General features: G+C 42.6%; 1 protein-coding gene across 1 annotated transcript in view; it reads left to right on the top strand.

The window, feature by feature from the left end:
- Positions 1-15017, top strand: part of ube2o (ubiquitin-conjugating enzyme E2O) — a 42731-nt gene extending 27714 nt beyond the window's left edge. The window contains exons 12-23 of the mRNA XM_044190484.1: positions 2419-2573; positions 2922-3034; positions 3365-3493; positions 4314-4403; positions 4495-4819; positions 5938-6302; positions 6452-6632; positions 7246-7382; positions 8222-8425; positions 9199-9256; positions 10754-11591; positions 11967-15017. Coding sequence (XP_044046419.1) covers positions 2419-2573; positions 2922-3034; positions 3365-3493; positions 4314-4403; positions 4495-4819; positions 5938-6302; positions 6452-6632; positions 7246-7382; positions 8222-8425; positions 9199-9256; positions 10754-11591; positions 11967-11994 — 2623 coding nt within the window. The 3' untranslated portion in view covers positions 11995-15017. The remainder of the gene's footprint in view (positions 1-2418; positions 2574-2921; positions 3035-3364; positions 3494-4313; positions 4404-4494; positions 4820-5937; positions 6303-6451; positions 6633-7245; positions 7383-8221; positions 8426-9198; positions 9257-10753; positions 11592-11966) is intronic.
- Positions 15018-15365: the final 348 nt, after the last annotated feature.

The following is a 15365-nucleotide window of genomic DNA, read 5'->3' as shown; positions in this document are numbered from 1 at the left end:
CCGCTCTGCTTTGCTTCTCTACACTGCTTTGCACTTTATTTCATCCCACCATAACGCCATTCATTCATAACCTCTTCATTTCTTACCACCACCACTACTACGTCTGTCCAACTGTCGGTCAACCTTTTTGTAGATTTATTGACTCATCAGACCGCTGTGGTGACCGTTTCTCTCAAAAGTGACCAGTGATTGATCCAGAGCCTTTTTTAGAGTCTGGGGAACAACAACAAGTGTTTTGACATTTGGCAGATCTATAAAGCTGATGGTTGACGACGCTTCCTACACATTTAGTCCCCCCCTCCCCAGCTGGATCGGAAACTTGAAAAATGAGACCAATGACATCATCTGTTACTGACTGTTAAAGCAACCAATAGCAGCTTACCCTGGAAAAACTGACAATGCTGTGTTTGTGTGTCCCTCCAATCTCGCTGTTGTTTGTCAAAGGGCTCATGTCTCGATCTGTCTGACAGTGACACTGGAGCTCGACAGCAGCCACACACACACACACACACACACAGTCTTTCAGTGCAGACTACTGATGGTGTCATTTCCTCAACCACACACACTGTCACACTCATCACAACACTGCAGATTTTCTGTTCTTTGCCATTTAGTTGCCAATAAAATTACCGTTTTTCAAAACAAAACCTTTTACCTGTCAGTTTGACAACCTCTAGTCTGGGATAATGGCTACAGTTTAGTTATTATGATTCTGTGTTTTGTATCCAATTATAAGGTGGTTGAGTTACATTTTAGAAATCAGTTCTGCTCCTCTGTTTTTGACACATTTCCTTGATGATGTCATGGCTAATCAGAGGATATTGACCCCAAATCAGAATCAGAAATACTTTATTGATCCCCGAAGGGAAACTCTTTGTTACAGCAGCTCGCCTTTACGTCAGTGTACACAGGAGAAAGTACTAGCAAAAAAATATAATACAATACACTATAAAAACTATAAAAACAGGTCAGAAAATAAATTAAGTATCAAGTGGGTATAAAATAAAATAAGTGTGAAGTACCAAGTGTGTTTACTGGTATAATAATGGAATGTAATAATATAAGTAATAAGTAGTATTGCAACAGCAGTAATGGAGGTATGAATAATAAATAGGAAAAAGCTAAATATTGCACATGAGTATTACACGGATATTGCACAATTATTCAAGTATAGCAGAGATGTAATGATCAGTGTCCAGTTTAATGATTTAGGGTCATACAGACTAACCCTTAGAGGGAGGAGTTAAAGAGTTTGATGGCCACAGGCAGGAATGACTTCCTGTGGCGTTCTGTGGTGCTTTTTGGGGGGATGAGTCTTCCGCTGAAGGTGCTCCTTTGTTTGACCAGCACGTCATGGAGTGGGTGGGAGACACTGTCCAAGATGGCATGTAGTTTGGCCAGCATGCTCCTCTCTGACACCACCGACAGAGAGTCCAGCTCCACCCCCACAATGTCACTGGCCTTACGGATCAGTTTGTTGAGTCTGTTGGCGTCCGCTACCCTCAGCCTGCTGCCCCAGCATGCAACAGCATACAGGATAGCACTGGCCACCAGAGACTCATAAAACATCCTCAGCATTGTCCGGCAGATGTTGAAGGACCTCAGCCTCCTCAGAAAATAGAGGCGGCTCTGGCCCTTCCTGTAAACAGAGTGTTCTTGGTCCAGTCCAGTTTATTGTCTAAGTGTACTCCCAGGTACTTGTAGTCCTCTACAATGTCCACACTGACCCCCTGGATGGAAACCAGGGTCACTGGTGCCTTGGCCCTTCGTAGGTCTACAACCAGCTCCTTAGACTTTTTCGCGTTGAGCTGCAGATGGTTATGCTCACACCATGAGACAAAGTTCCCCACCACAGCCCTGTACTCAGTCTCATCACCACCGCTGATACTTCAGCAGCAGAGTCATCAGAAAACTTCTGAAGGTGGCATGTCTCTGTGTGGTAGCTGAAGTCTGTGGTGTAGATGGTGAAGAGGAAGGGAGAGAGGACAGTCCCCTGGGAGGCCCCAGTGTTGCTGACCACGCTGTCTGATACATAGTACTGCAGGCGTACGTGCTATGGTCTGCCAGTCAGGTAGTCCATAATAGTCAAAAAACATGATCCTCACCGTGCTTGCCGGCTTGTCCAGGTGGGTGTGGATGCGGTTCAGCAGGAAGATGATGGCGTCAAATGTGTCAGAATTATACTAGAATTCAAATCAAAATAGGCTTGTTCTTATTGTACAGCAGCTTTCCTTTTGTGATGAGTGAAAAGTAGGTAACCACAAGAGAGAAATGCTCCTCTATATAATATAAAGCAAGGCAGAGTTTTTAAATTGTTAACATTTACCTTTGAGCCTCTACATACCAGACGCTGTGTGTGTGTGTGTGTGTGTGTGTGTGTGTGTGTGTGTGTGTGTGTGTCTGTCTGTGTCTGTGCAGTGTTGCAGTGGAAGTTGTATCCACAAAGACCACGGCTGATGTGATGTGGAAGGACGGGCGGGTGGAGAAGGGGATCCGATCAAACGACCTCATCCCCATCCAGCACCTCGACAGCCATGAGTTTTGTCCCGGGGACTTTGTAGTGGACAAACGACGTAAGAAAAAAACTTTTTTTATGATGAATTTTGGTGTTTCATTTCACTCTTTCAGACTAGTGAAGACACAGCGTGTGTCAGATTTCTGTGGACTGCGATGAGATTTTTTAATATAGGCCACTCTGCCACCTAGTACCTACAGTATCTAGGTCATTTGCTGAAATTATGCCACGCTTGTGTGTCTGTAAAATGTACTGTGATGTTACAGCCAACTAAAGTTTCTGTTTTCTTCCAGACAAATATATTTTTTGTTATAAGTCTTTGCAGTTAGAGGTTTCGGGTGTTTGTATTTTGTGTGCTTTGATTTGCTCTCTAAACTGTGTACTTTGTGTGTACTTTGTGTGTTAGCCCAAGCCCTGCAGGACCCAGGAGTGTATGGTGTGATCCAGTCTGGTGATCACAAGGGCAGAACATGTGTCGTCAAGTGGATCAAACTCAACTCCGCCAGTGAGGACGTGGAGGTCAGTCAGGAAAACAAGACAACACAGTTTGTGCTTTAAAGAACGTGAAAATCATGTTTGATGTTTGTCTGTGTGTGTGTCTGTGTGTGTCTGTGTGTGTCTGTGTGTGTCTGTGTGTGTCTGTGTGTGTGTGTGTGTGTGTGTGTGTGTGTGTGAAAAATAGAAAGGTATTGTTATAGAGGGAGGAAGAGGGCCTTAATGCAGGTAGGAAAAGCTGTATGCGATAACCACAGCAGGTCTTGTGTTGTGATGCCTGGCTGCTGTACATGGCTCTTCAACTTTCTAGTAGAACTGAAATGGGCCTGGTATTATTCTTTTACTATAATCCAGGTTATCGGCATCGAGGAGGATGTCAGCGTGTACGACATCGCTGATCATCCAGATTTCCACTTCCGCACTACCGACATCGTCATCAGAATATGGAACTCTGAGAACGGACAGAACGACTGCGAAAATGAGGTGAGAACAATTTAAAAAAAAACTCTGTTCTTTCACCTGTCTATCTTTCAGATGTATTGCACTTCCTATATTTAGTCTACCCTCACTGACATAGATGGGATGGACAAAATAACAGAGACACCTCTCTGTATAACACAACATAGTTCAACAGCACCACAACCTGCAGCCTCCAAAATGATCAAAGCGTTGAATCAACACCTCTCTGAAACAGTTTCAACAAACTGAACATTATAACCTTCGTGAAGGTTGCATTTATTGCAGGACTGTTGTATGTAGAATACATTCGTTTTAGCTAGGTGTACCTACTAAACTGGCCACTGAGCGTATAATGTTTTGCTCTGCAAATGGTTACCAGGAAAACATACTTGAAACACATTCATGCTAGCCAAAAGAAATCCCTTTTGTTTAGGACACTCAATGAGCTTTTCTCCTGCACCACCCTCAAGTCAAAATGTCCACTTTGCCTACAAACTATTTCATAATCCAACTGGTAATGCACAGATTTATGCGCCCATAGGGGTAGATAGTCCTCTTTTTAATGAGCGCATGGCCTTTTAGAGCAACCTTAAGGAAAATTTACATTTTTTTTTATCCCTTCTCCTGGTAAGTCGTTAAGAAAATCAAATGCATCAGTATATTGCTCCCTTCCTCCAATAGAGTCACATAATGGAGTTATAAACACTGCTGTCTGTAGTGTCTGCTAGTGAGGCTTTGTTCTTTTAGTCAAGTCATGTCGGTTTTATTTAGACCATTTTAGTCTTGTTTTCATATTGTGTTACGTGTTGTTGATGGTTGTATCTCTACATCCACCTTCCCTCAGACGTCAGTTGGCCAGGTGTCCAGGGTGGATGTGAGCAGCAAAGTGGAGGTGGTGTGGGCGGATAACTCCATGACCATCGTCCTGCCACAGGTGAGCGTTTATCCTTGATGAATTTTTCATTTTTAACATTAGAAGTGAGACGTCTGTTGCTGACAGTCTCCTAATAATCACACACACACAGCACCTCTACAACGTGGAGTCTGAGATCGAGGAGACCGACTATGACTCGGTGGAGGAGACGAGCAGCGTCCTGTCCACTGAGGAGTGGGAGGACGAGAGCGACAGCTGGGAGACGGATAACGGCCTCACCACTGAGGACGACGGCCATGTCAACAATGCCGATGTCACCGAAACAGCGACCCCAACCCCCACGCCCACTGGCTCCACGACGTTCATCATCCCCCCTCAAGAGGGCAGCAAAGCCGGGGTCACCAGCCCCATTAAAGGGGTCCCTGGAGAGGAGGGAGAGGCGTCTGTGGCTGTCGCCAGTCCTGCTTCTGCAGGAGGTGGGGACCTTATTTTGTAACATTTATATTATTGTTTGTTTCAAGGGAATAGTGTCAACTTCACAGAAAATAGATTGTCATCACAAATCTCAGGTCATCAATCAGTTTGTTCCAGAGAACAGGACCAAAGTAACAAAAAGCACCATCACCAGATCCAGAACTTATAGTACAGTTACAGGTACAGTTAGAAACCCAACACTTGATGACCTGAGAGGTCTGATTAGACTGGAGTCAGTGAGCATGTCAGCAACATGCTGGAGAGCGAAACAATTAAGTGCTTAAAGACTAATGCTAAAATTTTGAAGTTGATTCTGTAATGCACTTGGAGACAATGAAGTGATTTAAGTGTCGGGGTAATATGTTCGCTGTGCCTGGTGATACTCTATATTATTATTGTCAGTCAATGAGTTGATCATACTAACAAGTACAGCCTGTGTATCTAAAGCCTGATATAGCCTCTTCCTCTGTGCCACAGAGCTCTGTTGTTGTCCAACAACAATTACAAATGCATTAATGAGCCGCACTGAGTGACACGTTCCTTCATTACAATGAACATGGGTGATTTATTTTGAATCAATCCCACATAAACCATCCTGCTGCTACCTACAAACCCACAACAAATGTGTATTAATCCGCAGCTGAAAATAGTCCTCAACATAGGAAAAAATTTCTCCTCTTGTGGTGATGTTTTCTTAAAAACTACAGAGCCCAGCTGTTTTAAGAAATTACTGAGCTACTTTTTTGATAATTAAAGTATATATTTTTTTACAGGTTTTACTTCTTCACTAGGAATAAATGATCTTGAGTCGGAGTGCCACAGACAGACAGGGAAGTTATAAAGTACTGAGGGATAAACTAATGCATTGTTTTCATGGGATTTTCTGACAGAAACACAGAACAGAGATACAGCTATCTTTAGCATTTTGGTTAGTTTAGCATTGACTGAAGGTTTTCTGGACAGGACCGTGCTGAATTTCAGTAATAAATTGTTTTAATTACCAAAATAGTTTTCAATGTGGATTCAAACATTAATTGATGCCTTCACATCTCACAGTTTGACGCGTTTCTGATTATACTTGCACTAATTTGTTATACACTTATAAATTCTGCCTGCTTAGGAACCATTCCAGGGGCAGTCAACGGTGCGGAGAAGCCCAGTAAAGATGGTGGTTCTCGGGGCTTCAGGGAGTTGAAAGAGGCCTTGAAGATCCTGGAGAGCCTGAAGAACATGACTGTGGAGCAGCTCTGGACCGGCGGTTCTCCAACCTCCCCGACCTCCGCCGAACCCGCTTCCACAACTCATGTAGCAGCTTCGGTGACACCAACGGCCCCGGAGAAACCCACCAAGGAGAAACGCTTCTTGGACGACATCAAGAAGCTGCAGGAGAACCTGAGGAAGACGCTGGACAACGTGGCGATTGTGGAGGAGGAGAAGATGGAGGCCGTGGTGGAGGCAGGGGGGAGTGCAGGAGCAGGGACAGAGGTAGGTGTTAAATAAATGTACAACGTTTTAATTTATTGTGTGCACAAATTTGCCAGTTCAATCCAAATAAATAAACAATAAACAAGTGCAACATTTTGAAGTTTTCTGCCGTTAGATTGTGTCTTACCTGCTGGTCTGTTACTGTTCAGGCAGAGAGAGCTGGAGAGGAAAAGCCCCAGCAGGAGCCGCAGACACCAGTGGGTGGACAAGAATGGCCCAGTGAGTTTCTCAGTGACACACCAGTACTGTGCCAACAGAGTGGAGGCAAACCTGGCGTCACCTTCACCAGTGCCAAGGGAGAGGTGTTCTCTGTGCTGGAGTGGGCACCAGGTGAGAAATTGGGATGTACAGTCTGTAACTTCCTTGTTTCATTCTCTCCCTCCGTCCTTTGTTTTCCTCTTTCTCTTTCATTTGCTTTCATTTTCCCCTCCCTGAAAGTCTCTACTATCAGCTTTAATTAGATTAATGAAACCACAATCAACCAAACAAGATTAGTCATCTGAGCCATACAGACATCCAGCTCCTCAAGAAACCAGATCTGTATTGTACAAGCTGATATAAAACAAAGACTTATAGTAAAGCATCAGCACATACTTCTAACTTAAGATGAGGCGTTGTGTCACTAAAATGAGTCATTGGTGCTTAAAACCTCATTGGGGTTTATGTTAAAGTCAACCTGTCTGCTTTTACACCGATGCTTTAGCATGGTAGTTTTCTTGAGCAGTCGGACAACAAACAGAACATTTCTTCATTACTATGAGTGACAGTAGCTGCCTGCCGTTTCCATTCTGTAATCAAACATGTCACACACATATCTTTTAGCTCGATGAATTCCCTGCCCACACAAACTGAGTTGTATTTGTAAATGTCTTATCTAAATCTATTTCTTTCTGTGTTGCTATTTAATCACCATCTGTCCGTCCTTTATCTCTTTTTTTTCTAGACACACACTCATTTAAGAAAATGGAGTTTCAGCCAGCGGAGGCAAAGAAGTTCTTCAGCACAGTGAGGAAGGAAATGGCCCTACTGGCAACGTCACTGCCAGACGGCATCATGGTCAAAACATTTGAAGATCGTATGGTGGGTTTCCTGTCATTAATGTCATGGTAAAAAGTAGCACATTCGTACTTGTGCTGCGACCATTTTAAAATAAAAATAAAAAAACTCACCTACACTGACAATACTGGCAGCCTCTATCCATCTCTGGTGGAAGATCTGCTGGGTCACTGTATGGCACGCAATAAGGAACCAGAATTAACTACACATTATTTGTCTGGTCAGAATTCACTGCATGATTGCTGAAGGGCTAAATATTATGGTCTCAAATAAGGGTCAATAAGATTTGGAGTTTGTGAGATGATGTTCAGAAACAATTTAACACCCTGTGGTTGTATATCACCCTTTGCATTAAAACTTTTAAGTTTGTAAACTATTTGCAGAAGTGATTTTGTGAACCTGTTTTTGGTTTCGCATGCAGAGTATTTCACAGATAAAGGTGCTGTGCTACTACAGAAATAATTCCTAAACATCATTTCACATGCTGAAAATCTTATTGACCTTTTTCTAAGCCCATATGTTGTCAATAGTGAGTCTTTTTCTTGGTCAACTACAGCACCAGGGAGTAGGACCAAAGAGAAGTACAGCAGGGGGATCCTCTATGTTTAAGAAAGTAGCAGGGGTTTATGGGAAATGGAGTATTAATATTTAAAAACCCATTAGTAACCTTAAGATAGAAGCTGCCAGTCCTCATCTCATTATTTTATTTGAGCTACGAAGTACTGATTTATTCTCTTACCTGATCATGTTCCCTGACAGTAACCTCGGTGCTTCACATCAGTCTCCTTTACATTACATTACATTACATTACACTGCATACATCATAAAATGTGTCATAAAGTTCTTTGCGTTCTTCGACACAGGACCTGTTCTCAGCTCTGATCAAAGGGCCGACTCGTACGCCCTACGAGGACGGTCTGTTCCTGTTTGACATCCAGCTGCCCAACATCTACCCAGCTGTACCGCCTCTGTTTCGCTACCTGTCGCAGTGCAGCGGCCGCCTCAACCCCAACCTGTACGACAACGGCAAGGTCTGCGTGAGTCTGCTGGGCACCTGGATTGGCAAGGTGAGTGCTGTTTTACAGGTTTATGTATGTACAGGTATGATGTTTTATTGGCTTAAGTTTAAAGATACAATACTGCATTTTTACAGTACTGGGTGTTGAAGTGTGACATGGTATTGTGTCAAGCCTGACTAAACCAATTTAAACCTGTTGTTTTTGTTTTTCTGTTTGGATACATAACTCCTCGATTGTGACAGCTTTGTGTAAAAATTGCAATTATGGTACTTGAATGTAGCATAAATGGTGGTCTGCTGCACAAAAACGATCAGTCAACTAATCGACTGAAGTCAGTTGACAAACAAATAATGAATCTGGCTGGATTTGCTGCTTGTAAACTGCATATCTTTGGGTTTTAGACTGTTGGTCGGACAAAAAAAAAAACATCACCTTGGACTCTTGAAAATTGCTGGATATTTTTCATAATATTCTGTCATTTTATAGACTAAAAATAACAATCGATTCATTATGTCATACCACTCGAGTGTGTTTTGCTGCTTCTGGGAAGCCTCACACATCACCTGCAGCTGCTGTAACATGTTCAGTTCATTAACATTAACACAACACAATGATGCTTTGAGTGGACTTCCGAGGTAAAATACTCTAAAAGTAAAGCTTCTGTAATCTAATGCAACTTTCACAGGCTGTTGCTGGCAAACAGTGCGCCATCTACAGGACAGAGCAAACAGATGCTCAAGTGTCAAGTTTGAGAACTTTCTCTGCGCTTTTCTCAAGAATTAGTGCTGATTTCTTTTCTTTTGTGGTGATGTGATCCACAGGGCACTGAGAGATGGACCAGCAAGTCCAGTCTGCTACAAGTCCTCATCTCCATACAAGGTTAGTGCGCTGTCTCACTCTCTCTCTCACACACACACACACACACACACACACACACACACACACTCACAAAAATGTTTTATTCATGTGTTCATAAAACTTATCTGAAATCTGGCCTGCCAGACAAATTGTCCAGATTTTATTATATATATATTATATACAAATCACTGTACAATGCAGCATTCATTGAAGTGCATATTTGTCATCACCTCACCAGATTTTAGATAAAATGTCCTCCGCCACACAGTGAAACAACCACTCTGAACCTACTGCTGCTGTTTTTCTACTTGACTGGTTTTGAATTGGCTTCAATCTCTCATGACACAAAATGGATTTTGTATCTTAAATCCAAGTGAAAAGGGGAAAAACAAAATTAGTTTTTGAGGATTTTGAGAACTACTGTGCTTCCTACCTTTGTGTCTTCTGAATATCTTAGACACATGCACTTCATGGTATTAGTGTGGTATTAGCTTTTACAGTTTTATCTGTGTTTTAATAACATCATGGTCAATATGAATACATGTCTACCATATCTATATAGGCAAGGCAGCTTTATTTATATAGCACAGTTATTCAAAACCAATAAACAATAAAAATCAATCAAATAAAATCAATTAAAATAGAATAAAAATGAGATTTAGAAAATTTGATAAAATGAAATACAAATAATAATAATAATAATAATAATAATAATAGGCCAGAAATACAGTTATAGTGCATGTACAATGCAGTTATAAGTTGTAAGTTGCCCTAATTGCAACAAATGAAGTTAAAGTGCACTAGAGAAACTAATTAATGAAAGCCAGCTGAGCTTATCCTCAAATGGCTGGTACCACTAACTAGTGCTGTAATCAATCAAAGCAGTAAAGCCTGGGACCAGGAGAAATAGACTCTTACATGTAACTGAGATCAGGTGGAGGTTTTACATCGCATTTTGAGCTCAAAACCTGCACTATTTCTTGTCTAATTTTTTTAAAAAAATAACAAAATTGTTCACAAAATTTAAGGAGGCAGACACAGTAAAAAGAGAAACAAGAAGGAGGAATAATGTATAGCTTATAATTTACCTACAGTACTTAAAAGCTTAAACCTGGAACCATGCCTAAGACTGCGCTGAAGCCTTTAAGACCTTTTGACCAATAACGTGCAGGCACCAAATGCCATGGTAGTTCATATGTATACTGCATCAAAATTTACATTGTGATTATTTTGATGCTGCCTTAACATCCAGTAGGTTTTAATAAGTGGTAGGTTTTTACCACGTTTGAGTCTCAGCATGACGTCAGGATGCAGAATCAGATTTGATAATGTTGAACTAGATCACTACAAATTAAAAATGATGCACTTGAATTACTGACATAAAAAGTTACAGCCTGTTTTCACATCTTGACTTTTGTCTTTTGACTTTTTGTTTTTCTCGGCTTTGAAGTTTTTGACGTATGAATTTACTAGCGTGCCTTTTTATAATGAACAACATACATGTGTATCTTTCTGCAGGCCTTATCCTCGTCAATGAGCCTTACTATAACGAGGCTGGCTTCGACAGTGACCGAGGCCTACAGGAAGGATATGAGAACAGCCGCTGCTATAATGAGATGGCTCTGATCAAGATGGTCCAGTCTATGACGCAGCTCCTCCAGAATCCTGTGGAGGTCTTCAAACAGGAGATCCAGGAGCACTTTGTTTCTAACGGCTGGCGGCTCGTCCACCGTCTGGATGTGTGGCTCGAGCTAAACGACGCTGCTGAGAGGGGTCAGGCAGCGCACATGTCCTCCAGGGCTCAGCACTCAAAAGACCGACCTTCATCTGTGGAGCCTCTGGACGAGCAGCTGCCCCTAGGATCGGGGCCCGTGGCGGTGGCCCACAGCAGCCCCAGTAAGCCTGGGGAGGAGGGGGTCACGGGAGCAGGAGTTACCAGTATTATGGAGGAAGAGCTGGAGGATTCAGGGCTGAGTCCCTCCACTACAGCGGCCTCTCAGCAGGAGCTGAGCCAGAACTCAGACTGCGACAGCACCCAGGGGAACGCCTCTCTAGGTGGTGAAAACAGGGGTGTCGCTACAGTCCCTGGCTCTGTAGGCCACGGCGGGACGTCAGAATCAGGTTCAACCACGGTTAGCGGAGGAGGGGCGGGCTCCACGGGAAGTCAGCAGGTGGTGCGACCAAAGAAACGGAGAAAGAGCTACCGGAGTTTCCTCCCAGAGGGCAGCGGCTACCCGGACATCGGCTTTCCGCTCTTCCCGCTCTCTAAGGGGTTTGTGAAGAGCGTCCGAGGTGTGCTGCTGCAGTACCGAGCTGCGCTGGCCGCCGCTGGCATCACTGAGCACACAGAGGACAAGTAAGTGCCTCCTCACCATTCCCCAACACACCTCTGCACTGTTCCCTACTCTTTTCCTCCCTCTCTTCTACCTTTTCATCTGCCTCGAGCTCTAGAGGAGGATCCATTACTTGTTGTCTGGGGGGGCAACAATTTTCAATCTTCTGTACCGCTGTCCAGAGCTGCACTGTGCCCCCAGCACTGCCCACATTTTTGCCCTCCGTTTCTTAGTCTGTACTGCTCCTGCTGCCCCAAACTCCACATTGTTATGCCTTTTTTTCCCCCATAATCCCTCTCGATCAAAACCACAACTGCAGGAGAACAGCACCTTTGATTCAGGACAGTGAGCTGGTTCTGGTTTGGATGCCACTTCATAATGTCTTTGTTCTCCCTCAGTGTCTCTGCAGATGAGTGTGATGACTAAAGAGGGGTGGACCTCACATGCCCAGTTACACAAACCTATGGGAGCTACCCCGTCACATGGGAACCCTCATCTGTTCATGGACGCAGGTAAACACCTGGAGCTTTTACTGGAGGCTGTCAAAGTTTCTCTTTTGGCCTCAGCAGGACTTTGACTTTAGTGGAGGTGGTGTGGATGCGAAAAGGACTGAATGAGATGAAAAATCAGTGCCATGAACCCTCTTCCACCCTCCACATCCACCTAGCTTCCAGCAGCATCCACCATAAGAGTGGGGGATTTGCTGGATAACCACTCTGCCGTCTCAATCAGCCTGAAAAATGTAAAGCAGATTCGTGATCGTCTCTGCATTTTGGACGAGGTCAAAGATGGCTGGAAAAACAGCAAGGTCCAGCTCTCCTGGTTGTTGGGTCAACTGCGGCTATCTGTAGCACTACTGATATTATCGCTGTACCATCCTGCACTACAACAAACGAATGGACAATCTGGTCTGGGAGAATGACGCCGTATAAATACACCGACCAGAATGATTCTTTTTAAATAGAAATCACTGGTTGTATGCTTTTTGCCAAATTCTCTCTGTCACACACAGCGTGCACACACATACATATTCAAGTAGAACGTACTGAATGTCAGTAAAACTGCCAACCACGTCAGCTTCGCCACTTCTTCCACTACACGTGCTGGTATTTTCCTTCGCCAATCACTCGCACTTAACCACACAGCAAACATCGAGTGACAAAGTTTACATACGAATCGCCTCTGGTGGCAGACTGCTGTAGCTGTTTGGTGTGTAGAGAAGCCAGCCGGCACAGGAGGACAACAGCCAGGTGGCTGTACGTGAAGCTGTTTGTGCTCTAGTCGAAGCTCAGCACAGCTGCCGCCTCTACATACAAAAGTTCCATTCACTTTCTGTAGAATTTAGCAAAGTTTTTCGATCGCCGAAATGAAACTTGCGCTTTGGTGTTTTGATGCGTTTGAGGTCGTTTTACGGAGGCTGATCTGTAGGTTTCAGAGTGGAGCTCTGTCCACTTTTCCGTGACAGAGGTGAACCCACATCCCTGCAAATGACACAATTGAAATAATACGTAGAAGACAAGAAACATACAGCATCCATTCCGTCATCTCATGTCAACATGTTGCCTTACTTGAATTGTTTTTAATGATCTCAAACCATTGTGTACAGAGCTGTTTGTGTCATGCTTTAGACATTAACCGATACAGACCTAGACACAAACTAAAAACCACTAAAACCCTGTTCCAGTGTTTTCCTCCTTAATAGTGCAGATCTCTGATCAGTTTCCCGCTTTATCAGTTCTTAAACATGAGTCTCTCACACTGCAGCCATCTCGCTGTATTCAGATTTTTCCTCCAAATTGCACGTGCAGAGTTTAATAACATCCAAATACAAGCTACAGTAAGTGTGATGCTGAAGGTTTGTTGATATTACAGTTATTTTGCTTAATTATCATTTTCTGTTATTTCCCCCAACTCGAGCATCTTGTCCCACGAAGGCGACTGCTTACCCCACTGACGAGAGAAAATTACACAGATTACAGCACGCAGACAAAACTTGAGCTGATGTGACTGTTGTCTACTATCTACTTTTCTTTCTCCGCATGGCATATATTCAGTCTGGTTTTATTTACCAAGTTACCATGAAACAGACTGTGCTGTAATTAGCTGTGAAAGAAAGTGAAACTCACCTTTGGGTCCAATCGTGCTTCCTGGGGAAATCAGAGCTGTCTTTGTTTACATCTTTTTTAAATAACTGCATCTCACCTCTAACATAATGCATATTACAATTCTCATTGTAATAATAGTAATTATTATGATTCTAATACAGGTCAGACAAACCCACTTGTGCTCGCTAGAACCTGTGAAATAAACACGAGAGCGTTTTTACTTGAACAAAGAACCTTGATGCTGAAGAGTGTTTCTGAATGAGAGTGCACACAGTGCCATTGTGAAACTACGAGTGATGGGAGAAGATTAAAAACCATGAGCCAAGAGTTGCTGCGTTTTAAAAAGACTTAAAAATAGAGGTCCTGAATGAGGGTATTTTGTTTTGCTTTGTCTTAATTTTTTTCCTCCCACGACTCTTTAAAACTGGCATTCCTGTACCAGATGTGGCAATCAGGCATCCATATTTTGTCTTCTTCCTGGATTTTACTTCACCTTCATTATTTCGCTGCCTTTAATGCTACAGAGGAGGATGTGCTGTCTTCTTCACTGGCTGCTGTAGCAATTAGCTTTGTTTGCTTTCTTGTCTCCTGTGTTTTCCCTCCACATGCTGCTGCTGTTTGTAAAATGTCACCTTCACAATTCTTGGATGAGTGTGTTTTCAACGGTCAGAGCTAAACTCTGAAGACACAAAAAGAAATGGGCCATGGGTACAGAGTTTTGGAAAGGTCGAACACACACTTTACACACAGCTTCACCGAGAGTTGAGAGGTGACATTGTTGCTCCGTTTTTCATCCTCTTTCTTATTTGTCAACAGTCGCAGAAACAGAAAATGTGAAGCTATCTCACTAGATTTCAAAGCAGATCTGGCAGGATATCAAGCACTTGATGATGTACAATTTTCTGTGTATGTGTGTATATTATTCAGATTTAAACCATTATTATTATTATTATTACTGCGAGATGTTTGTTTTACAGCCAAAGCATGTAACATGTTGCTTTAAGCCTTTTTGAATGGGCTACACACAAGACTTGACTGTATGATGTCTACATTTCCACAGTGGCCTGTTATTGATATATTAAAAAAATAACTAATAAAGTTATGATTTGTAGCCTGATTCCCTCTGTACAGATGTCATGACAATATTGAAATATATAAATACATACCGTATATATATTTAACACAAACTTGAGTTCTAATAAGTCACGTGGCTGCTTGGGGCATATATACAAACTGCTGAGTGTTATTGTACTTAAGATTCCATTTTTCATTTTTTAATGGTTTACTTTTGTTGCGTTAAGACAACTGTATAGTGATGTATTAAACTTTGCAAGCAGTACCATAGTAACATTGTGGCTTTTATTTATTTGAAACTGTTCCTCGGGATGACATTAAAGGATAAGCCTGGTGCTACTCTTTATTTTTATTAATATTAACAAATCACATGAAAACACCAGAACCAATAGTGAACTGAATAACAGGTTGTTCCTGTGCAGCTAAAGCCTGATACAGCTTATTCCTGTGTACCACAGAGCCCCATTGTTGTCCACAAACTATTAAAATCACATCACTGTTTGGTGTTGTAATGGGATTTGTTGACAATAAGAAAAATACAGAATAGCGCCAGCTTTATCCTTTAACTTCAAAGTGTGGCTGCTGTCATTGTTATCAGTAATTTAGTTTAAATCATAG

Source organism: Siniperca chuatsi, linkage group LG3 (genome assembly GCF_020085105.1).
Source record: "Siniperca chuatsi isolate FFG_IHB_CAS linkage group LG3, ASM2008510v1, whole genome shotgun sequence".
NCBI classification, from domain to species: Eukaryota; Metazoa; Chordata; class Actinopteri; order Centrarchiformes; family Sinipercidae; genus Siniperca; species Siniperca chuatsi.
This window is presented reverse-complemented; position numbering and strand designations above follow the sequence as displayed.